Source organism: Gymnoscopelus microlampas (genome assembly GCF_963454915.1).
Source record: "Gymnoscopelus microlampas genome assembly, chromosome: 7".
Lineage (NCBI taxonomy): Eukaryota > Metazoa > Chordata > Actinopteri > Myctophiformes > Myctophidae > Gymnoscopelus > Gymnoscopelus microlampas.
In genome coordinates this window covers 47,351,907-47,377,536 of record NC_139944.1, presented here as the reverse complement: position 1 = coordinate 47,377,536, position 25,630 = coordinate 47,351,907, and the positions used below count along the sequence as shown (strand labels likewise).

Here is a 25,630-nt window from a genome sequence, read left to right as displayed (position 1 = left end):
TTTTCCCATTGACAACCTGAAGCCCTAATGCCATACCATGGACCTCTAGTAGTCCGTGGACCACTGGTTGAGAAACAGTGGGACGTATAGACATGGGATGCATAGCAAGTGTTACCAAAGCACTAATATTAGTCCATATCACCACACAACACAACAGTGGTACCCAGTTTGATTCTTAGTCAGGGCGGTGGTCCCTGGTTCACAATCGGTTGAAAACCCCTGCTTTACTGGAGTATTTCCAATACATCTCAGAGGCAAATATTGTACTCTTACTCCACTGGTCAGTTCAACCTGAGGTTGAATCTGTGTATCCAGGAGAGTATAGTCCTGATTTCAAGCCCTGTTGAACAAACACACTGTAATTATAATAATTAACAAACCTGCCATACTGAGTCCTGATTTCAAGCCTTTTTGAACAAATACACTGTAATTATCAAACCTGTTTTACAGTCTGAGATGCGTTGGCATTGCAATTTAGAATGCTTGAACAGCCTGCACATCTTCGACCAAAAAAATAATATATATATATATATATATATATTACGTAATATATATTATTAAAAGTATTATTATTATTATTATTATTATATATATATGCAATATATATATATATACACTTTTTTTTTTACTTTTTTTTAATTTTTATTTCATTTAAAAATACATTTGAATAAAAGCATCACATTCACAAGCAGTGTATATTCAACTGTAAATCTGCCGTTTCCAACAAGTAATTTCCACCACAAAATATCGTTCATCATAATACTGATTACCTACATTTTCTATTGGTTCATTTATTTTTGTGGTTTTGAAACTAATTTCATCATCATATTTTGCAGAAGTTTCAAATTGTATTTATATATGTTTGTGTTTCTATCTCTGGGACTCCAATTCATAGTAAAATAAATGTTAATGTAACTCTGAGAGTGTACAAATGGAACCAAATGGACCCGTTAAGGGTCCATTTGGTTCCATTCGTACACTCTCAGAGTTACAGACCCATAAGGGTCCATTTGGTTCCTAACTATCCATCATTTAGCTGAGGACCCCCTGGAACTCCCTCAAGGACCCCACTTTGAGAACCAATGCCCTAGGTTGTGTTGTGCTGTGTTGTGCAGTGACGTCATGTGCACCATGCGGTACTGGTAGTTTATAAAGCAGCACCTCGAGGCTCTCAGGCTGCATACATCCGACTGTCTGTCTCTGTAGAAGAGTCACTGATCGAGGACCAGGACAAGTTCAACAACCACACAGAAACATGATCTGGACAGCATTTCTTCTCGTGCAGGCTGTCCTTCTCTACTTTATTCTAGGAACGAGGTCGAGGTGAGTGATGATGATGTCTTCTAATCATGTCTAATAGTCTGGAATTATTGCGCTCTCTTTAGATCAGTGTGGTTCACAGACTTAAAAAAAAAAAATCTCGAGTCGAGACCCAAAAGAGAAATGATTAAGACGTTTGCCCAGGACCCAAACTATATTGCAAATAGAAGATCTCGCGACGCGGTGTGAGCGCCTAGATCGGCTATTTTCACTACAAGATTTGTTTTCGAATTTAGGGAATTTCTTAGATTTTTGGTATTTATTCATAACATTATTTTTGAAAAATGTTTGAATTGAATTTTTTTTTAATTCAGGAAAAAAAATGAAATAATTAAAAACAAAATGTGGGAAATTTAAAAAATAAATAAAGGGGATATTTACTTGTGCCCGCGAGTCGCGACCCACAAATGGGTCCCGCCCCACTGTTTGGGAAACAGTGCTGTAGATCATTCTGTTAGGATATTAAACATATCCAGAGGCGGTACGTATTTAAATGAAACTATCGCTCCTTACTCTAATATGGAGCGCACCTCGGCTACTATTAATTTAGCTTTCCAATTCTAAGCCAATAGAAACAAATGCCTTTGAAAAGTGAGCAAGTTAATGCTGTCAGCATGTGTTCTTCCACCATCCAAGGAAGCAGTGTGCAACAATCATCATCACCCACCATATATCTAATGCTGTACACCAGTTTTAAATTGATTTATTCAAATGGACTTAAATGTCTGCCTGCCATGAGGGAATGACATTTCTGCATTCTCAAATACATCCTCAAATGTATGAGGCAAATGGAGATCACAATTACAATCTTTTATCCATAGGACCATTCAGAATAAACTTCACAAAATACCCCCCCCCCCCTTATTTCCTTATCAGCATTCACTTTTACTCTTGATATTTACTGTACATTTGGCTACATTTTATATCAGATAGTTGTTTTTTATCCTTAGTACAATACTCTACTTGACTGTTATTCTAAAGGGTGCCAGAGTCATTTTCCAGTGAGATATTGTATGTGTACGTGTACTGCGGCTTTCAAGTACTTTTTACACAAACAATGAGACTATGGGGGAATGCCACATTTGTGTTTCACATGTCTTTTTGTTTCATTTCATTTCCTTTAGACCTATTTGACTGTTTAGAGACCTTTGGCATTTCTGTTGTTAGTTCTTATGTTAATTTGTGGCTGTGGTGTCTTGATTTTCCCTGTAGAAATTCAGAGATTAATTATGAAGGGGTTTCCTTATAGATAGATGGATAGATAGATACATAGAGAGATGGATAGATATACTGTAGATACATATTAGAGATAGACAGATAGCTATATTAACTCTGTGTGATGTTTTTACAATATTTATGAAGTGCTTATGGTAGGCCTATGTGTGCTGCTACAGACAAAATGCATTAGATTTGCAGTTTGCTCACAGTAAATTAGTTTATGATTAATCTGGATCAACATGGAACTCTTTGAAGAAATGGTTTGGTTAAACAAAGAAAAACTTGAAAAAGTGCTCCTCGGAGCACAGGTCTCCGCCAGGTCAGGTAGGATAGTGTGGGGCAGTCTATTGGACGCTGTGTTCATGATTTGCAACATTTTGTTCAAAACGGTCCACTCCTGCAAACTTTAGATGTCAATCTTAGCCAATCAGGATGGAATATGAAAAATCTAACAGATCCGTCTTGATCACATGACTATAGAGATCATGTCTACCGATTTGCGTGAAATTTGGATAAAATATGAAGGAGTAATATGAAAAAAAATGTTATATATAAGTCATCCTCCTGGTGGCGCTATAAAAGGCAGATGTGAAAAATGCAGGGCAAAGGTTTTTCCCTGACCTGTAGGGAGTGCACATACAAAGGTTTACACAGATCGGTGCAGTTATAGGTAAAAACAGTAATCGGCATGTTATAGCGCCACCATGAGGCTGATTTGAAAATGTTCAAGTGGCATTTCTTCCTCGGCATAGTGGGAATGTGCGTGCAAAATTTCACGGAAATTGCAAGCTGTGTTCATGATTTTGAGGCATTTTCTTGAAAACGGAGCACTCCTGCAAACTGTGGAAGCCATTTTTAGCCAATCAAGATGGAATATGAAGAATCTGAAAGACCGGTTTCGTGTAATGACTATAGAGATACTGTGTACTGATTCGCGTGACGTTTGGGCAAAATCTGTAGGAGTACTGTCAAAAAATGTGTTTTGCAAAAAGTGGCCTCCTGGTGGCGCTATAACAGGTCCATCTGAAAAATCGGGGACAAAGGTTCTGAATTGGCATCCAGGGACTGTGTGTGCACAGTTTCGCTGCGATCAAGCCAACGGTGCCGGAGATTACCTGTTCACAGACGGACACGGACGGACGGACGGACGGACGGACGGACGGACGGAGACACACACGCACGCACGCACGCACGCCCGCCCGCGCGCGCACGGACGGACGGACGGACAGGGGGCAAAACATACTCTCTCGCCATGCCTTTCGGCGTGGCGGAGACAATAATATGCCTCTTTATTTACTGTAAGAAAAAAATTACCAAATTACTTTATTTGTGTTCTTTTCTTTTAGGTGTAAGAGTGATCCCCCATTAGACAGAGGAGTCATTCCATGGTTAGGACATGCACTCGCATTTGGAAAAGATGCTGCCAAGTTCTTAAATCGAATGAAGATGAAGCATGGGGACATTTTCACGGTGAGAACTTAATATCTTGTTTGTTCTTGTTTGACACTTAAATAAACTGTAATTAGTGGTCATGTAGGCAGAAGCTCAAGAGTGTTTAGGGCAGTGGTTCTCAAACGTTTTCTTGCCAAGGACCCCCAAATAGACACTTATTAGCCCGCGGACCCCCATTTGAAAAGATAAGCCAGGGACCCCCATAATAGAAGATTTGTACGGCTCTAGCAGTGATTTTCAACCATTTTAATTTCAAGGACCCCCAGTTTGACATGCATTAGGGCTACAGACCCCCATTTAATGGCATGTATATCTCTGGGACCCCAATTCAAATTGTAAAATCAATGTTAATTTAACTCTGAGAGTGTAGAAATGGAACCAAATGGACCCGTTAGGGTCCATTTGGTTCCATTTGTACACTCTCAGAGTTACAGACCCATAAGGGTCCATTTGGTCCCTGTCCATCATTTAGCTGGGGACCCCCTGAAACCCCCTCAAGTACCCCTGGGGGTCCCCGGACCCCACTTTGAGAACCAATGGTTTAGGGCATGATTTAGCAATTGTTTACAGTAGGGATATCTATTCAGTCAATGGTGATGCTAGAATCAAGATGAAAAAAATACCTTGACATTGTATTCCTGTAATTTCTTGCCTCTTCGCTTGATCAAAAAACTAAATATTGTCTGGAAGAGCATCAATATCAGTAATTTGCACCATCCCAGTTTTAGTTGGCCTGCACTTTAGAATGAAGCTTACAGAAACATTCATTGTTTCAACATTAATGATGCTGGTTAGCACAGTTGGTAGAACATCTGTCTTTTAATCTGACAGTCCTCCAGGGTTCAAATGTGTTATTTTGTGACTTTATGTTGTCTGTTCAAGGGTGTTTAAAGGGATATTTCACTTTCAAAACATGTTTGGGGTCATTTTAACGTCTGCACACCCCCTTCCTATTTAAACCCATTGTAACTTCAAACTCCGTTTTAAGTGTTAGATTCATTTAAAACACTTTTCCTTGGTTCTAATGACTGATAGTGTCCTTCTACTCCATGAGGAGACCATGTTTTTTTTTCAATTGCTTTTTTTCATTTATTTATTTTATATATTTTTTGGAAAATTAAAAGATAAAATGAATAAAAAAGGTAATTGAAAAAACACGGCCTCCTCATACATTAGAACATTGGTTCTCAAAGTGGGGTCCGGGGACCCCCAGGGGTACTTGAGGGGGTTCCAGGGGGTCCCTAGCTAAATGATAGATAGGAACCAAATGGACCCTTATGGGTCTGTAACTCTGAGAGTGTACAAATGGAACCAAATGGACCCGTTAGGGTCCATTTGGTTCCATTTGTACACTCTCAGAGTTAAATTAACATTGATTTTACAATATAAATTGGGGTCCCAGAGATAGAAATGCCATTAAATGGGGGTCCGTAGCCCTAATGCATGTCAAACTGGGGGTCCTTGAAATTAAAATGATTGAGAATCACTGCTAGAGCCGTACACAGTCGTATCTTATATGGGGGGTCCCTGGCTTATCTTTTCAAATGGGGGTCCGCGGGCTAATAAGTGTCAATTTGGGGGTCCTTGACATGAAAAAGTTTGAGAACCACTGCATTAGAAGGACAATATCAGTCACCAAAAACAAGGACGGGTGTTTTCATCAATCTATCATAGTTGAGTTTGAAGTTACAATGGGTTTGTATATAAGGGGGGGCGTGTCTGTTAAAATTAATATCAAATGTCTAAATACTGTATCAAGCAACTTAAAAACTGCCTGGGGTGCTCACAAAAGCCCAAATAGACTAGTAAAAATACCCCGAACATGTTTGTAGAAGATGTCAGAAATGCAGTTAATTGTAGTGGAGCAGGCCTATAAACATTTCTCAATTACACAGTTGAGTTTAATAAGCGTTTTCAAAGCATCCTTTTTCAATTGGGTAAAGTGCTTTGACTATAGCACTAATCTATACCGCCCCCCCCCCCCCCCCCCCTGCAAATGTATAAAATCGATGCACATTATTATTAATTACGTATCTATGAATTACAGGTGCGCGTCGCCGGACGTTACGTGACCGTGCTGTTGGACCCTCATGCCTACGATAGCGTTATCGAAGACGCGGTGTCCCTGGATTTCACGCGTTACGCGCAGGTTCTCATGGACAGAATCTTCAGCCTGCAGCTCCCCCATCACAACCCCGCCAAAGAGAAAGCCATGATGAGACGGTACGTCCTCAAGCCATTGTAACACCCTGAACGCGTACGCGCGGGAAATGCACGCACTTCTCACAAAGGCTTCGCAATTTCCTCGATCTGAACACTTTGCATGCAGGGTATTCTTTTCTGTGACGGGAACCCGATAGCCCTAAGCATGGCCCGTTCTCTGATTAACCCATTAAGACCTGGAACTGTGTCATTTTTAGATTTGAGCTAAAAAGCATTATTTTAAACTTTGGGCTATTCAAAAATAGCAGATCTACAAGCTCATAGCGCGGCACCGAGTGCCGCGCTACGAGCTTGTAGATCTGCTATTTTTGAAAAATCGTGAAAATGTGTGCAAATCTTTGAATATATATATTTTTAAAGCGAACATTTTTAACTCAAATCTTTGCTTCTTGGGGTCCCTGGAACAAAATATTTTGATGGGGGTCCGCGGCCCAATACATATAATTTTGGGGGTCCTCGACATGAAAAAGATTGAGCACCACTGATATAGAAACATACGTTTTTCAGAAAACTGTTGAGATTTAGGAGACATGTAGAATCGGCTTCAGGTCTCAATGGGTTAAATGTAGGGCAATTCTGGCCCTCGCCATGGAACAGTTGTTCTCTAACACAATGTCGAGCCACCTCTGCACCTAGATCGTATCTGCAGGTTTTACTATATGAGAACAAGTAGAAAGGGAATGCTTCTGCTGTGAGTCAGTGGGTATTGTATTGTATTTCACAATCACCATCAGCCTGTCATGTAAGATGTCAGACGTCATGTAAGTTATGCTTTCCAATTATTACCCAACTGCAGTGGCGGAAAAAGTATCAATACTGCAATGTAGAAATACTTTGTTAAAAAAAAAAGTAAAAGTACAAAAGGATTGGTATCAAAATGTACTTAAAGTATCAAAAGTAGAAAGTACTCATTATGCAGAATGTGCCATTTCACAAGTTGTCAAATTTGACTTAAGTACCGTACTTGAGTAAACGTTACTTTACACCACTGCCCAACTTTTGTATAATACTCTTTTTTTTACCTTTGTGTCACCTTTAGGCACTTCCAGGGGGCAAACTCATCCCGCCTTTATGGCACCATGCACAGACACATGCAGGTTTTGCTGAAAGCCAGTGAGCCTCAGAACCAGACAGACTGGAACACGGACGGGCTCTTCAGCTTCTGTTACAGCTTACTGTTTAGGTATGGAAGACCTCCCCCCCCGCACACCCTGCTGTGTGAACCAACGTCACACAAGAGTTCACGTCAAATGCCTTTTTTAGCTAAACAATTTACAACTCCCATTCCTTTTACGTGATCCTCTTTTTGTAAACACCCCGCGGGAAGAAAATGTATGCCGTGACACCAGGCTTCAAATATATATATTAGCTCACCCATCCCATTTTAACCCATTTAGACCTGGTGTCATTTTAGATTTAAGCTAAAAAAGCATTATTTTATACTTTGGCGATTCAAAAATAGCACGAGTGCCGCGCTATGAGCTTGTAGATCTGCCATTTTCGAAAAATCTCGAAAAAGTGTTCTCATCTTTGAATATATATTCTTTAAAGCGAACAAACGCAAATCTTTGCTTCTGGGGGTCCCTGGAACAACATATTTTGAGACGGGGGTCCGCGGCCAAATAAATGGTCCTTGACATCGTCCAAAAGTTTGAGAACCACTGATATTATAGCAACATACGTTTAAAAAGAAAAAAACTGTTAGGATTTAGAAGACATTTGTAGAATCCCCAGAAGCAAAGATTTGAGTTAAAAATGTTCGCTTAAAAAAACTCATATATATATATATATATATATATATATATATATATATATATATATATATATATATATATTCAAAGATTTGCACAAATGTTCACAAATTTTCAAAAATAGCAGATCTGCAAGCTCATGAATAGCCAAATAAATCTTAAAATGACACACAGATGCGTTCCCGGTCTTAAAGGGTTAACCCCCCCCACCTTCTTCTTGGTGGCAGAGCTAATGGACGTGACGATATAGCGTTTTGTGTTGTTATGATTTGAGGCATCGTTTGTCAGCGGAGGAAAGAGTGCAAACCGTTCGGATGACATCTGGACCGGAGTGCGATTGCAACGTTTATTATAAATCTTGACGTCCTCTTTAGGGAGATGCGTGTCGAGTTGGGTGGGCCAGAGGAAACCACCTATTGACTTGAAGTGGGTGTTTACGTGGGATGGCTTTTAAATGGGAGGCTTGTATCCTGCCAGAGGGACGTCCTCACCATGAGTCATTCTGTGTCCAGTAAATCACTTTTAGCAGGTTACGTTTTTTTTCTTTTTCTCCACCCCCACACGTGTATATAATTCCACCTCTTCTTTCTTTCTCTTCAGGGCAGGGTACCTTACACTTTTTGGCGGAGAGCAGAACAACAACCCCGCAGACCCCTCAGAGGTCTACCGGGAGTACCGCAAGTTTGATGCTCTCTTGACAAAGATGGCAAGGCGTACGCTCAAAGCAGGTAACTTGTGCACAAACGCCTCTGGTACGGGGGTCTATAGCAGGGGAGGGCAACTTTGATGATGTAGAGCCTTGGTTCTCAAAGTGGGGTCCGGGGACCCCCAGGGGTACTTGAGGGGGTTCCAGGGGCTCCCCAGCTAAATGATAGATTAGGCACCAAATGGACCCTTATGAGTCTGTAACTCTGAGAGTGTACAAATGGAACCAAATGGACCCTAACGGGTCCATTTGGTTCTGGGGGTCTGTAGACCTAATGCATGTCAAACTGGGGAAATTAAAATGGTTGAGAATCACTGCTAGAGCCGTAAAAATCTTCTCTTATTGGGATCTCTGGCATATCTTTTGAAATGGGGGTCCACGGGCTAATGAGTGTCAATTTGGGGGTCCTTGACATGAAAAGGTTTGAGAACCACTGATGTAGAGGGCCACTATATTTCCACTCTCACTCCAGAGGGCCACATTGCAGACTGTATTTTAACTTTTTTCGTAAATGAATGCCATATTTCCATTAGTTTCCGCCCATTCTATTCTATATCCATTCTGTCAGACAAAAGTAGCAAAAATAGCAGATCTACAAGCTCAAAACGCGTCGCGCTATTTTTGAATTAGAATCCTGAAAAGTAACATTTTTATTTAATTTCAAATGCATTTAGTTATACTTATGTTAACTTTATGAACTTAAATACAAGTATATTGGGCATGAAAAAGACAGTACAGTTTTAATACTAGTCATTAAGCTACTAATATAGACTGAAGTAATTAAAGCGGGTCAGGTTTGCATGTTTGGAATTGTAACAGCTGAAATCAATAATATATCAGTATTCCAACGTTAACCTGCGGGCTGCATTAAGTGAAGGTGGGGGCCGCATGTGGCCCCCGGGCTGCCAGTTGCCCATGTATGTTCTAATCTAGAGGCAAGTACGTTTGGCCTGGGGACAGTTTTTCTCTAGGTCATTAGATGGTGGGCCAGAACACAATCGATGGTTCATTTAAGAACTGGAACTTTGACTGACCATCTTATGCAAACGCTGTTGCTATAAAAGTGAATAAAGATTTGTGGGGGCACGGTGGCGCAGTCGGTAGCGCTGTCGCCTCACAGCTAAAAGGTTGCTGTGGGCGCTGGAGGCGTGTTCTCTCCTCCGCGCGCCATCAGTGCCCATACCCTAGGTGGGGTTGGCCTTTCTGTGTGGAGTTTGCATGTTCTCCCCGTGTCCCCTAGGGTAGGTACCCTCACAAAAAAACATGCAGTAATCCTGGGGCCTCCCCCTGGTCAGCTGTGGCGCCTGATGGAGGGGAAAGGAACTGGTTGGAATAACGTGTTCTTTCCACGTGCTACTACGTCCTGCCGGGGAAACTCCCCCGTCAGGTGATAAGCAGCGGCTTGCTCACTCCTCATACATCGAAGGAAGCATGAGCTCTGTTAGGGGCTCTCCCCAGGCTGGCAGAGGGAGAGCAGCGCCCAGGATTACATGCTTAGGCAATTGGCACAGGGTGAAAAAATAGGTTACAAAATCGTGGGATAAAAATTAAGAGAGAAAAAAAAAGAGAGGTTTTTGTGGTGCAACTGCATACTGATAGAACTGCGTGTGTATGTGTAATCAAATGTTACTGGTGCAGATAGAAATGCGTGGCCGTGGATTGATCATTTTGTGCTGGTCTCACCCGTGGATGTTGTTGGATTAAAAGGTTCAAAAATAATATCTGGAGACAGACAGACTTTCTTTCGGACGGAGATAAACAAGCTCATTCATAGTATAGGAGCTCAAGGTCTCTTCTTAGATAAGGAGAGGAACTGTATGAAACGGCTGCCTGTTATTGACTCTGAACATGGATGAAGGAGTTCTTCAGGTGGGGGTAGATTCTCTTATTTGGACATTATAGCCCAGGGGTTCTGAAACGTTTTAAATTCAAGGTATATGTAAGACTGTCACATATTGTAAACCAGGGGTCTTCAGCGTTTTCAGGCCAAGGACCCCCTAGCTGAGAGAGAGCTGAAGCAGGGCTCTGTATCATATAAAATTGTGTTTCAGATTCAACATTTTTTTGTTTACGTGGTCTGCTCCTTTTTTCCCCACATCACCATATACCTCTTTGCCAAAAATAGCCGATCTACAAGCTCACAACGCCTCACAGCGCGAGGCGTAGTGAGCTTGTAGATCTGCTATGTTTGGCTAAAGTTCTCCTCAGAAAAGGGATGCTAGGGTTCAAGTGGCTAAGGTAAAATAAAAAATCATATCACACAAAGATTTGAAGGACCCCATGTAGTAACTCTTGAGGACCCCCTAGGGGTCCCGGACCCCCTGTTGATACCCCTGTTGTAAACTATTTACTGAATAATTTGCCCGGGCCAGATATCATCGCTGGCCGGATCCACGGGCCGCCTATTGCCTAACACTGCTCTAGTATGACAGTGTGTACATTTGTGACATTATTTCACTTTGTGTATATTCTCCCGTCTAAAGAGACACTTCAGAGAGTCTGTAGCGCATAGCACGGATTTAGCTATGTTGACAAACTATGAGTCACACAGTGCAGGTCAAAGTGATGTCGCGTTGGTTGTGTTCATCAGTGTTGCAGGTCATGACTTGGCAGGCGGCAGACTGCAATGTCACCGATCACATAATTCTCTCTCTGTGTAGACATTTTGTCATTGTGCAATGACATCATCCGTGGAAGTTTATTTATTTATTTTGTTTCCTGGGTTGCCATGGTTGGTTTTTAAACGCGTTGTGTCTTGTTGTGTGTACTGTTGTCTTTTAGGGTTTAACTTTAACAAATCTTCTGAAAACTTGATGGGAAACATAATTGAAGTGGGACCCAATAGGTCTAACTGTCCATAGCTATAACTAAAACACGTTTATTATCTTTTTTTTTCCTTTCTTCTTCTCATATTTCATACACCAATATTTCCGGGAACCACAGTTTCCCGTTTCGAATATCTTCATTGTGAAGCACAGGATAATTAACCCATTCAATCTAGGAACGCATCTGTGTCACTTTAGATTTCTTTGGCTATTCAAAAATAGCAGATCTACAAGCTCATTGCCTCGCTATGAGCTTGTAGATCTGATATTTTTGAAAAATCATGAAACTTTGTGCAAATCTTTGAATATATATTCTAGAAACAGTTTAAAAAAAAAACTATGTTGCTATATCAGTGGTGCTTCAACTTTTCCACGTCAAGGACCCCTAAAATTATATGTATTTGGCCACGGACCCCCATCTCAAAATATTGTATTCCAGGGACCCCTAGAAGCACAGATCTGTACTCTGTTCCGAGCGTAAGTTTTTCACATGTATGTACCTGTGCATCTAAGTGACAATAAAAGTGAATCTGAATCTGAATCTGAATCTGTAGTTAAAAATCTTCACTTTAAAACACATATATATGTATTCAAAGATTTGCACAATTTATTTTTTTAAATAGCAGATCTACAAGCTCATAGCGCGGCACTCGCGCCGCGCTATGAGCTTGTATATCTGCTATTTTTGAACAGCCAAAGAAATCTAAAAATGACACACAGATGCGTTCCCGGTCTTAATGGGTTAAAGACAGTTATGATCCAAACAATTATGCGGTGCTTCCTTATTTTACTTTTTCCAAAAGCAAGCATAGATACATACACGCAAAATAAACAGGTACAATGAAATAAAACAAAGGTACATATGGGGGGAATTCCCGTAACTGGTTCACAAGAAAAGGCTGCCTGTATAGGCGCCACAGTTTTCCCCGTTTCTGATAGCATCTGCTACACCCATGCCATATTGTCACTTGACAAAGCACTTGGTAGCTCCTCTAATCCTGCCCGTCACACCAGTGTTTTGCTTTGTTTATTTATGTTTTGCTATCACACCTCTAACTCACAAGTTCCATTATGATCTGTATCTATCAGTGGTGGGAAAAGTACTCAAATGTTTTACTTAAGTAAGAGTATCAAGGCTGCAATGTAGAAGCACTCTGTTACAAGTAAAAGTCCGGAATTCAAACTTTACTTGGGTAAAAGTGCAAAAGTATTGGTATCAAAATGTACTTAAAGTACCCAAAGTAAAACTACGAAAATGTTTGAAAATAGCAGATCTACAAGCTCACAACGCGTCGCGACGCGTTGTGAGCTTGAAGATCTGCTATTTTCAAATAGCCTAGGTGTTAAATAGGGATGTAGTGGTTAATGTATGTTTTATAATGTAATAATGTATATCTGCAAAGTAACTAAAGTTCTCAAATAATTGTAGTGGAGTAAAAAGTACAATATTTGCCTCTGAGATGTAGTCGAGTAGAAGTAAAAGTATACAGGCAATTGGAAATACTCCAGTAAAGTAAAAGTGCCTCAAAATTGTACCTAAGTACAGTACTTTAGTAAATGTACTTAGTTACTTTACACTACTGCACCAGTGTTTTGTTTTGTTTTGTTTATTTATGTTTTGCTTTCACACCTCTTACTCACACGTTTCGTTATGATCTGTTATCTATATATCAGACATTTTAGTCATAATGTCAAACTAGATCCAATTGATTTCATCATTTTTTATTTCATTACCTTTGACTCATGTGTCTGTGTGTGATGGTTCATATTGTCGGCGCTTGTGTGTGTGTGTCTGTGTTCATGGATTAAAGTTCTCAGTCGCCAAGACTGATTTCAGTCATTTGGTTTCCATGGAAGCCAGCACGTCTTCTATGGAAGCATGTTGCGCAGCAAAAATAGCCGATCTACAAGCTCTCAATGCGTCTGCGACGCATTGAGAGCTTGTAGAAAGGCTATTTTCGGTTATTTTCAGATTAGAGCATTTGAAGTGGTCAAGCTAGCAATATGTTCAGAAGCATATCTTCCATCATATCTTAATCGTCTCGAATATTTCATATAAAAGCAAAAGGTTAAAGCCTCAATCTGTGATTTCATCACATGGTTGGCAGTATGTAGAACAGCAGGAACAATATTACTAAAGCATCCTAATTGTACATATTTTATTCTTTGTTTAGGAATTGGCGCTAGTGTGTGTCCTTTCCAGTGGTGGAAAGTAACTAAGTACATTTACTTAAGTACTGTACTTAAGTACAATTTTGAGGTATTTGTACTTTACTCGAGTATTTCCAATTTCCAATACTTTTACTTCTACTCCACTACATTTCAGAGGCAAATATTGAACTTTTACTCCACTACAATTATTTGAAAACTTTAGTTACTAGTTACTTTTCAGATATAAACTATGATATAATGAAACATACATACTTTTGGTACTTCAAGTACATTTTGATGCCAATGCTTTTGTACTTTTACTCAAGTAAATTTTGAATTCTGGACTTTTACTTGTAACAGAGTATTTTTATATCGCAGTATTGGTACTTTTACTTAAGTAAAAAAATGTGAGTACTTTTTCCACCACTGGTCGTGAGATTTAAACTAGCTTTAATCCATGCTGTGTTTGTGCGTCAGGCGAGAAGAGGACGGCCGACAGCGTGCGTGCCAGACTCTGGGAGTTGTTGGCTTCGGCGGGACCGACTGAGAAGAAGGAGTCGGGGTCCACCACCACCAGCCCCTGGCTGATGGGCTACAGGCAGCTCCTGGAGGAGGAAGGAGCGGACGAGGAGATGCAGAGCAAAGCTGCACTGCTGCAACTCTGGGCCACACAGGTGAGTGAGTCATTCCCCCCGAGAGGAGGAGGAGGAGGAGGAGGAGCCTACGTTCACTAAACCTGTATTTTTTCCATGAAGTAAGGAAGGAAGATTTACGCTCCACAAGAATGGGCAAGGCAGGGCACCTTGCAATATATATATATATATAAGTCCAAAGTAATGCTAAAAAACTAAAATAATCAATCAGAAATCTTGGTTCCATTGCTTAGTTCAGGGGTCTTCAACAGGGGGTCCGGGACCCCTAGGGGGTCCTCAGAGTTACTACAGGGGGTCCGCCAAATCTTTGTGTGATGCGTTGTGAGCTTGTAGATCGGCTATTTTTGGCAAAGAGTTACAGGCGTATAGGGAAAAACGAGCAGCAAAAGTTTATCTGAAACACAATTTTATACAAAACAGAGGGGGTCCCTGCTTCATCTCTCTCTCAGCTAGGGGGTCCTTGGCCTGAAAACGTTGAAGACCCCTGGCTTAGTTCAATAACTCTAGTGTTACTGTTAATAGGGGTGAAGTGTTTTTTTTTTTTTTTTTTTTTACAGACATTTAGATTAAAATAGGGGTTCACTGTGGTCAGTGAGTATCTGAAAACATTCCCCACTGATTCAGACTTTTCTAAGAGGATGTTTTTCTTGTCCCACATATGCAAGACCAAGGCCAACATGCAAACCACATGAATGGATTTGCCACTGACTTACTGTCCACTTTGATCTTTTGTTCAGAAAGAGTGTGGAATAGTTTTTGGTGTTAACATTATAGTGATATTATAGTAACAGGGTACACATCCACCACTATAATACAGTACATTCCAGTAGAAAAAGCCATGGGCACTGCGGATTGAGCCTTCATATCATGTGTCCCTTATAGTGCAGGCTTGTCTAAACAAGCAGGATTAGGGGCATTGTAAAAAACCCTTTGGGGCATTGTACAATACAGACTGAGATGGCTCAGGCTAATATACGTAGGACATGCACATGGGGCGGCAGTAGTGGCTCAGGAGGCGGAGCGGCCACTTGTTTGATCCCGGGCTCCCCCTCTGAGGAAGTGTCCTTGAGCAAGACGCTGAAAATGTGAGTACTTTTTCCACCACTGAAAGCGGTTATATTTATCTAGCATGTCAGAGTAGGACCGATGATCTAGTGATGCATCGTTACTTATAATGAAAGGTAAAAGAGGCCCAACGTTACAGATATAGTGTGTGATTATGGATGGTGACAGTTTGGCAACACCAGGGTGGGAATAGTGGTGGGGTTTGGTTTTATTATATCTGTGCATGTCTCTGGTCTGTATAGAAAAGTGTAGGACCTTTTGAACCAAGGGACGGAGACAAGTGAAGTGTCACGTCTGTGCTCTGTTGCAGCTCTACAAATATAATCAGATTTCTCTCTCCAACCTGCACACAGTGCACAATTTTAAAGGAACGAGGAACAGCAAACCACAAGGAATGTGGTTTGCTGTTCAGTTCAGGTTGAGGTTTTCAGCTAAACACTTTAAAAACAACGTTCAGACCAACACTAATACTAATATTACTGTTGCCTGGAAACTGTGGTACTTTGTGGGAGAAAGAAACCACCCAAAAAACCCTGCCACACAGCAGAGAGATGACTGGCAAAACATCCTGTGGTTTACCAACTTTTCAGATAAAGATTTCAAAACAACTTTAACCCATTGAGACCTGGAACTGTGTCATTTTTAGATTTGAGCTAAAAAGCATTATTTTACACTTTGGGCTATTCAAAAATAGCAGATATACAAGCTCATAGCGCGGCACCGAGTGCCGCGCTATGAGCTTGTAGATCTGCTATTTTAGAAAAATCGTGAAAATGTGTGCAAATCTTTGAATATATATATTTTTAAAGCGAACATTTTTAACTGAAATCTTTGCTTCTGGGGGGTCCCTGGATCAAGATATTTTGATGGGGGTTCGTGGCCAAATACATATCATTTTGGGGGTCCTTGACATGAAAAAGATTGAGCACCACTGATATAGAAACATACGTTTTTCAGAAAACTGTTGGGATTTAGGAGACCTGTAGAATCGGCTTCAGGTCTCAATGGGTTAAGACCAATAATAATACTAACATAACTGTTTTGTGGAAAACGTTTTCAGCTGAACTAATGGGCTGAAAAAACCCACATGCCACACGGCAGAGATATGTTTGGCAAAACATCCTGTGGTTTTCACATTTTCAGGTAAACACTTTTTCTTTTAAAACAACATTTAGACCAACACTAATACGAATGCTACTGTTACGTGGGACTGCAGGACGGGTGAATCCAGGCGCAGACACAGACAAGGAGACAGGAATAGCGTGTACCAATGACAGGAACATTAGTATCAAGTGTTGGTCTAAAGTTATTCTGAAAGTGTTTACCTGCAAACAGCGGTGGAAAAAGTACTCACATTTTTTTACTTAAGTAAAAGTACCAATACTGCAATATAAAAATAGTCTGTTACAAGTAAAGGTTCAGGATTAAAAATGTACTTGAGTAAAAGTACAAAAGTATTGGCATCAAAATGTACTTAAAGTACCAAAAGTAAAGTACTCAAATATTTGAAAATAGCAGATCTACAAGCTCACAACGCGTCGCATCTAGATCGGCTACTTTCAAATAGTCTATGTATAAAATAGGGCTGAAGTGGTTAATGTATGTTTCGTAATATCATAATTTATATCTGCAAAGTAACTAGTAACTAAAGTTTTCAAATAATTGTAGTGGAGTAAAAGTACAATATTTGCCTCTGAGATGTAGTGGAGTAGAAGTAAAAGTATTGGAAATTGGAAATATACAAGTAAAGTACAAATACCTCAGACACGTGACAATATGTTGTCACGTGTCACGTGACAACATATTGTTGCTGATTGTTGTGGATGCAACTAGTTACACTTTCAAAGGCACCACTCTCTTCACACTGGGTGTGATTCTTTTTCCCTCTACACCTATACCTATAAAAATGGCCGATCTACAAGCCCACCGAGGCGTTGTGGGCTTGTAGATCTGCTATTTTTGGCTAAAGTTCTCCTCAGAAAAGGGATGCTAGGTTTCGAGTGGTTATGGTAAAAAGAAAAATCATATCACATAAAGATTTGGCGGGGCCCCCTAGGGGTCCCGGACCCCCATGTTGAAGACCCCTGCTGTAAACAAAAAAAAAAAAACTTTTTTCCCCCCTTTTTTTCAAAAGGGCACTTCTGGTCAAGAGGGCAAAGGGCAGGTGCTCTTGCACCACCTAGAGTCTATCTGTGCACGTCCCTGCTGTCTATGGTCTTTTCTAGTCCGCTGTACTCTTAGAGCTATCAGTTAGGTGCAGCACTCCTTTTGACCACATGAGTGTGCTGTTGGCCTTTGCATTTGTTAGTTTTTGTCTTCAGTCAATGTTGCTGATAAGTTTACATGGTCATGGTAACAGACTTAATGAATATAAGATAATGGACATTGAGGGTTCATTAAACTAAACTCTCGCATGACTGTGGCATACACTCTGTTTTTCACTTTCACCATGACGGTTGAATTCTGACTCATGATATCGTTTTAAAACTCAAGTTTAGTGTTTCTGTGGTCTTAACCCTTTAAGACCTGAGGCAATTCTTAAAATGTTTTCTAAATCCTAACAGTTTTTTGATTTTTTTTTTTTTTTTTAATATGTTCAAGATTTTTCAAAAATAGCAGATCTACAAGCTCATAGCGCGGCACTCGGTGCCGCGCTATGAGCTTGTATATCTGCTATTTTTGAATAGCCAAAGAAATCTTAAGTGACACAGATGCGTTCCAGGTCTTAAAGGTGTGCTGAAAATATCAACCTACTTGTCACTGATTCATGATCAACAATTATTGGAGACAGGCATTTAGATGCCACAAGGAATACAAATTATAATAGATGTACGGTTTGGTCTCCGTCTCCTACATTGGTATCTACCAAAGATGTCCAAAATGACAGACTCATTAATGGACTTCATGGATGACTACACAAGTTTTATCTTCAGGAATTGATTTTACTTTACATTTATACGAGTATTTCTAGATTCTCCATGCTCCAACGAGTCTAGCTATCATTTGAGACCATTGTCATGCCATCTGAGGTTTTGTGATCCTTTCTTCACTTTCCACAATGTTCACAGTTTTGCATTTTGATACCAGACTGTGGTAAATGAGCAAGGATCTCAATTCAAAGTTCCACACTTGTCTCAACTGGGGCTAGCCTACAGTAGCATGCAACCTAACATTCCACATCAAGTCCTCCCTCGGTGGGTTTCCAATGGCTTTCCTTTTTAAGTAAACCATTACTGCGCTGCACTTAGTCGCTGAGAACATCCAGAGCAGAGCTCTACGACACAGACACGTGAAAAAGGAAACCCTTCTGTTTTCCCTCATCAGCGCCATTGGACTTAATAATTCATCAGGCTTTGTTATTTAATTGAACCCAAGTAGAAAATTGCCTTTTGTGTGTGTGAACTGTTAAAGCAAACTAATAAGACACACGATGGTGTTCTTTACTGTCAGTTATAAAAAGTGAGAGGTGGGAGTGAAAGGAAGGAGTAGATGTATAGCCTGATGATTTATATGTATATGATTTATACGTTTATACGATTTATACGTTGCTCAACGAAAATTGATGATCTACAAGCTCACAGCGCATCACTTCTGCATTAGCCTCGATCTCCAGGCTTTTATTTTCCTTCGCGTTTTGCTCAAAAAGAAAGCCTGGACCAAGCTGTTGACATTTCTGGCATAGGAAGTGGGAGTCAACCTTTCATTTCCCCGACCAGCCAGAGTGCAGTGGGCGTCGCTCCAAATGTTATGACGTCAGGGCTCTCAATTCTGCACATTGAGGAGGAGGGGTGTCGGGCGGGGAGATTGGTGAACCAATGGGAGCCACCGGTTGTTCTCACCGGAGATTTTGAATCCGCCCTTCTAGACCAGATATCAGACGCGCTGGGGCAGGCTACTTCTGCATCGACGACGATGCATTGTCTCCGTGTAGATCGTCTATTTGGCGCGTGATGCTATTGTAGGACGGAGCATAAGTTTAATTAACTTATTATCACTGCCCCTCACGTCCGTCCGTCCGTCCGTCTTCATGTGTTTCCAGGGTAACGTTGGACCTGCTGCGTTCTGGCTCCTGGGCTACCTGTTGACCAACCACGACGCCCTGGCCGCTGTGAGGTCAGAATTCAGCCGATGCTCCAAGAAGGACACGTCGCAGAGTGCATTATTGGACAGGGACGCACGCACCCCTGTGTTTGGTGAGTTTGTGTGTAATCTCTGTGCGTATGAAGGTGCGATTATAGAATGACTCATTTATTTATTTATGCAGTGGTGGAAAGTAACTAAATACATTTACTTAACCCATTCAGGGTGGGAACCCCTATTTGTAACTATACCTTTCAAGACGAGAACCCTTTTTGGGGTTGTTGTTGCTATGTACAGTATATAGCAACACACATCTTTTGTAATTTTTGAATAAATATTTGAAGTTTTTCAGAAAACTTCGGTTAGGATTTAGAAGTCGGTTTTAGAATCGGCCTCAGTTAAGAACTGTACAATGTTGAGGTATTTGTACTTTACTTGAGTATTTCCAATTTCCTATTTCATACATAGGCTATTTGAAAATAGCCGATCTACAAGCTCACAACGCGTCGCAACGCCTTGTGAGCTTGTAGATCTGCTATTTTCAAACTAGTACTTTCACTTTTGGTTCTTTAAGTACATTGTGATGCCAATACTTTTGTACTTTTACTCAAGTCAAGCCAACGGAGTATTTCTATATTGCAGTATTGGCACTTTTACTTAAGTAAAGAATGTGAGTACTTTTTCCACCACTGTATTTATCAATGCATTTATATTAATTTACACATTTTCCCCTTCCCAGACAGTGCATTGGAGGAGGCACTGAGACTCACCGCCGCCCCCTTCATCACCAGAGAGGTAGTGCAGGACAAGACGGTGCACATGGCAGACGGACAGGAGTACCTGCTAAGGAAAGGAGACAGGGTGTGTTTGTTTCCTTTCCTCAGCCCTCAGATGGACCCGGAGGTTCACCACGAGCCACAGGTTTGTGTTCCCCTTCCCCATGAACGTAATAAACGGCTTGTTATTCCCACTAAGGAGGTAATGGCATTAGTGACATGTTTGAAGCAGTCTCTATAGAGAATTATTGTCTCGGCAGGTTGTTTATGTAAGGAATCACGCCTACACTAAACTGACCCTGGATTACCCAGGGGGAGGGGGGGCGGGGAAGGGGGGGGGGGGGGGGGGGGGGGGGGTTAAATCCGGAACAAGGAACGACTGCAGGATTAGCTGGGAAACAGAAACATATCTAATAGGCGTGGGAAGGAAGGTAACTTAATTATACAAGTCTGTCCTCCAGGAGACAATTAAGTTTCAATACGCCACCAGCCAGCCAGCAAATTAAAGGTAGAGGATTTTGATGATGCAAGTGAATGCTAACGTTTGATTTTGTTTGTCGTGTTGTAAAGTTTAAGTTTGTTGCGGTGTTGATTTCGTTGACTAAAAAAAACTATGACAAAAAGAGTTCGTCGACTACCTTTTTTCACTGACGAAAACTAAATAAAAACCAAGCTATGACAACTAAAACTGAGACAAAATTTCGTCAACAAATAAAAACTAGACTAAATTGTTAGTGAGGGACTATAGAGGAGAAGAGATCCAGTAGAACTAAAAGACAAGTCATTTTATGCCCGTTTGTGCTCGGGTGTTGCGCTCTGAAAATAGCAGATCTACAAGCTCGACGCTGCGACGCGTTGTGGGCTTGTAGCTCGCCTATTTTCAGCATGCAGCCAAGCGTAAAATCAGCCATTACGAGGGCATACATTTTAGTCGACTAAATCAACTGTATATTTAGTTGACTAAAACTGGACTAAAACTTTTCAGATGACTAAAATATGACTAAAACTAAATAAAAATGTATTCAAAAGACTATGACTAAAACTAAATACAAATGTGCTGTCAAAATCAACAGTGGTTTGTTGCCTAAAAAACATGTTTTTTTTTCTCCACTCCACAGAAGTACAAGTACGACCGCTTCCTGAATGAGGACGGATCGCAGAAGAGAGACTTTTATAAGGGAGGGAGGCGGCTGAAATACCACACCATGCCGTGGGGTGCAGGGACCAATGGCTGTGTAGGGAAGCAGTTTGCCATCAACACCATCAGACAGTGAGTATTCTTGACCACAGGGATGGTGCAACATAGAACTTACTTACTTACTTACGCCTATAGCCCAACTTTGGGCATAGGCCGCGAACAAGTGCTCTCTAGGCCAGTGGTTCTCAATGTGGGGTCTGGGGACCCCCAGGGGTCCTTGAGGGAGTTCCAGGGGGTCCCCAGCTAAATGATAGATAGTTAGGAACCAAATGGACCCTTATGGGTCTGTAACTCAGAGAGTGTACAAATGGAACCAAATGGACCCTTATGGGTCTGTAACTCAGAGAGTGTACAAGTGGAACCAAATGGACCCCGTTAGGGTGTTAAATTAACATAGATTTTACAATATAAATTGGGGTGCCGGAGATAGAAATGCCATTAAATGGGGGGTCCGCAGCCTAATGCAGGTCAAACTGGGGGTCCTACAGTAATAAGAAGAAAATCTTTTGATAAGTTTAACTGCTAACTCTGATTACTTCAACTGCTGCGGAATGGATGCATTTCTTTGCTTCATTATGCAGCACAGCTCTTTTTAATAGAGTGTTCTTTTTTTCCTTTCCTGTGTGTGTGTGTGTGTGTGTGTGTGTGTGTGTGTGTGTGTGTGTGTGTGTGTGTGTGTGTGTGTGCGCGTGTTTTTGTACGTGTTTGACGTGCTCTTCAGGTTCGTCTTCATGGTGTGCTCTCATTACGATCTGGAGCTGTGTGACCCGTGTGCGCGGATGCCTGAAGTGAACGCCAGTCGCTATGGCTTTGGAATGCTGCAGCCAGAGGGAGACCTGTCCATCCGATACAGACCCAAATGCTCGCATTAATTAACGTTAATTAAGGCGTACGCGGTACACACTTACACGCGTTGTTGCACATTTCAAAAACGTTTATAAAGCTGTCGATACATTCAATCCGTGGACGCATCTCTGTCACTTTAGAGTTCTTTGGCTGTTCAAAAAAAATAGCAGATATACAAGCTCATAGCGCGGCACTCGGTGCCGCGCTATGAGCTTGTAGATCTGCTATTTTTGAAAAATCGTGAACATGTGTGCAAATCTGTTAAATATATATACAGTATATATTTTTAAAGTGAACATTTGTAAAGATATTTTGTACCGGGGAAACACAGAAGCAAAAATTTGAGTTACAAATGGGTTAACTGTATTATACGCCAAATTGTGTTAATTTATCTAGATATGTAAATATTATTGTATGTAAATGTATGTTGTCTCTATCCTTGTGGTAAACACACATTGAGTTAAGATAAGATTGTTGTACCATTAGTGACTGTGTAGACCTAAGATTAGGCTACTAATGAGTAAAGGTGTATAACGATACATTGAGAGCTTTTCATTGACTGTTATTTTTAATAGAAAACAACATGTTTAAGCAATCTATACTTGTATTAGCCAACCGATTAGGCTACGAGGAATGTATTTTAAAATATTTATTTTTACGTTGTCTCAATAACGCCCTGAAAATGTGCTTTGATAATGATGTTATTTAAGTAAAAAAAATAAAAAAGAAAGAAAGAAAGCTGTTGATCTTGTTGTTTTCATGCATAAATAAAGAGATGTTGAGTGTATGGAGGGAACTGGCTGATACTCTAAACACAGTCCAGACACACATCTGTCTCCTGCTGTTTCCACCGTGAAGCTTAATAGTTTCCGCGAAGTGGGAAGTTTAGATTTATATGTTGTTTGGAAAACAACCGTTCACAGTGACTAGCAGGAGCGCATGTGCTTTCCAGCACAACCAGTGTTGACCACTGAATGTAGTCATTATCTGTGCAATAGACTCTGTGTTTCAGAGTGCCTTACAATTCATTATCAACTTTTAAGGCCTGAGGCGATTCTTAAAAATGTTTTATAATCCTTACAACTTTTTGAAAAAAAAAAAAATAATAATAAATGTCAAGATTTTTCAAAAATAGCAGATCTACAAGCTCATAGCGCGGCACTCGATGCCGCGCTATGAGCTTGTATATCTGCTATTTTTGAATAGCCAAAGAAATGTAAAGTGACACAGATGCGTTCCAGGTCTTAATGGGTTAAAAATGATGCTACTAATAAGTAAAGGTGCATAACAATAATACATTGACTCAAAGGGGGACATTGACGCTTTAATAGTCTATAGTCTGCATTTAAATTGAACATAAGATTATTTATTTATTCATGTATGTATTCATTTATTTATGTATTTATCTATTGTATTCATTAATGAACAACTGGTATTGAAGCTTATTGCTAAGTAGAACCAAGCAGGTCCATAACGGACCGTCCAGCCTATACCGCTTACATATTGAGTTTATTTGGATCCCCATTAGCTTACTGTATGCATAGCATCAGCTAATCTTCTGGGCTGGCTCCACACCACACACATTACATAACAACATAACAATAAACGAGACGAATAAAAAACAAACAAGACAAATACAAAACAATACGCTATGCCTGCAACATTTCCCATGATAAGAAAATAATTAGAAGATACTGTACAGTATCTTCTATGTTCTATATACCTTTACTTTGAGTTGTATATTCACCTTTATGCTTGTTTGATTGATTGAATATTAACAGTTCGCAAATAGTACAGTGGTACGATTATACAATGATGCTAAAAGGATAACACAAAAAGCCCTAAGGGCTTGTTTCCATATGTAGGTGGTCCCATGTATTCAATGCAATAATCTAATATACAGGACATCATCAACACTAGTAGCAATAAACGTAGGTTATGTGTACAGAAAACAATTGTGTGTGTGTGTGTGGGGGGGGGGGGGGTATTAATTTAAGGCAGTATAGGGCCTTAGGCAGTGGTGTAAACTAAAGTAACTAAGTACACTTACTCCGTACTTTTAATTTTGAGGTATTTTTTTTACTTACTTTCCAGTTTTCAGTACTTTTACTTCTACTCCACTACATCTCAGAGGCAAATATTGTACTTTTACTCGACTACAAATTTTTTTTTACTACTACTATTACTAGTTATTTGCAGATATAAATTATTATATTATAAAACACATTAACCACTTTAGCCCTATTTTATACCTATAGGCTATTTGAAAATAGCCGATCTACAAGCTCAGTGGGGGGGGGGGGGGGGGGGGCTCTTGACCTTAGATGTAATTTCCAGTATTCTGGTGGATTTTGGGAGTTTGACACTTTTATCAGGCTTTACTTATCTTCCATTGACCTCCATTATAATGTTCTGAACATTTAAAGGAGTATATTTCAAGACTATAAAACATTTCAAAGATTCATGTTCAGGCAAACATGTCTATTCAGTAGGCTATCAACTACGATGTCAAGGCACTCTTACCACTGAACTCTGGTTCTGGTCTTGCTGGTTTGTATTGCTGGTCAGTCCAAAAGAACACTTCAAAGCATTAGAAGACGACTTCTATACATTAAACATGTGTGAGGGTGTAGCGGACTAATGCTCAAACTCTCAGCACCACGTTTCCATGTTCAAGTCCCAGACCTACGGTAGTTGATTATGAAATTGCTGTGAATTTGTTAACATTAAAAAACTACTGAGAAATGGTGTAGTAATACTCAGTCTTTCAGCAGAGAATTTCCAATGTCAAGTTTTGCAGCTAAACTACAAAAGAACAACTCAAGAGCATTCAAAGGCAAAAGCAGGGTCGAGCGGGAAAGTTACATAATGAAGCTTTAAATGCTGGAGTATTTCAACTTTACTAACTGAAGGCCAACACAAAATAACGCTTCGAGAGTACGAAGAGACATAATGTGAGTGGCTGAGAGATGGTATAGTGGTCTAAAGATCAGACTCTCCGCATTAAGATTCCATGTTCAAATCCCAGTCCTTCTTTGGTTCATTGCTTTTCAACTTTACTAACTGAAGGGCAAGGCTGACATAAACACTTCAAGACTACTAAGAGACTTCTGCTAAGAGACAGTGAGAGGTGGTGTAATGGGATTGTGATCAGACTCTCAGTGCAGAGGTTCCATGTTCAAATCCCAGTCGTCCTATATTTCAATATTGTAGTAGGCTACTTTGAAATTTTCAAGGCCAAAATACAAAAAAGCAAGTCAAAAGCACTAGAAGACACATTTACTAAGAGACAGTGAGAGACGGTGTAATGGGATAGTGATCAGACTCTCAGCACAGAGAGAGGTTCCATGTTCAAATCCCAGTTGT

General features: G+C 40.4%; 1 protein-coding gene across 1 annotated transcript; it reads left to right on the top strand.

Annotated features, from left to right (window-relative positions):
* Positions 1–1,198: 1,198 nt before the first annotated feature.
* Positions 1,199–22,393, top strand: LOC311048337 (prostacyclin synthase-like). The gene is made up of 10 exons (XM_084061568.1): positions 1,199–1,323; positions 3,885–4,008; positions 6,038–6,213; positions 7,253–7,396; positions 8,565–8,692; positions 14,124–14,320; positions 19,404–19,557; positions 20,184–20,365; positions 21,339–21,490; positions 22,140–22,393. The coding sequence occupies exons 1-10, from the start codon at positions 1,256–1,258 to the stop codon at positions 22,288–22,290; spliced, it is 1,476 nt and encodes a 491-aa protein (XP_083917694.1). The 5' UTR covers positions 1,199–1,255; the 3' UTR covers positions 22,291–22,393.
* The last annotated feature ends 3,237 nt before the right edge of the window (positions 22,394–25,630 follow it).

Coding starts and splice junctions, on each gene's coding strand:
- LOC311048337 (XM_084061568.1), top strand. CDS start 1,256: ATGATCTGGACAGCATTTCTTCTCGTGCAGGCTGTCCTTCTCTACTTT. Junction 14,321..19,403: donor TGCAACTCTGGGCCACACAG/GTGAGTGAGTCA, acceptor ATGTGTTTCCAG/GGTAACGTTGGACCTGCTGC. Junction 21,491..22,139: donor GCCATCAACACCATCAGACA/GTGAGTATTCTT, acceptor CGTGCTCTTCAG/GTTCGTCTTCATGGTGTGCT.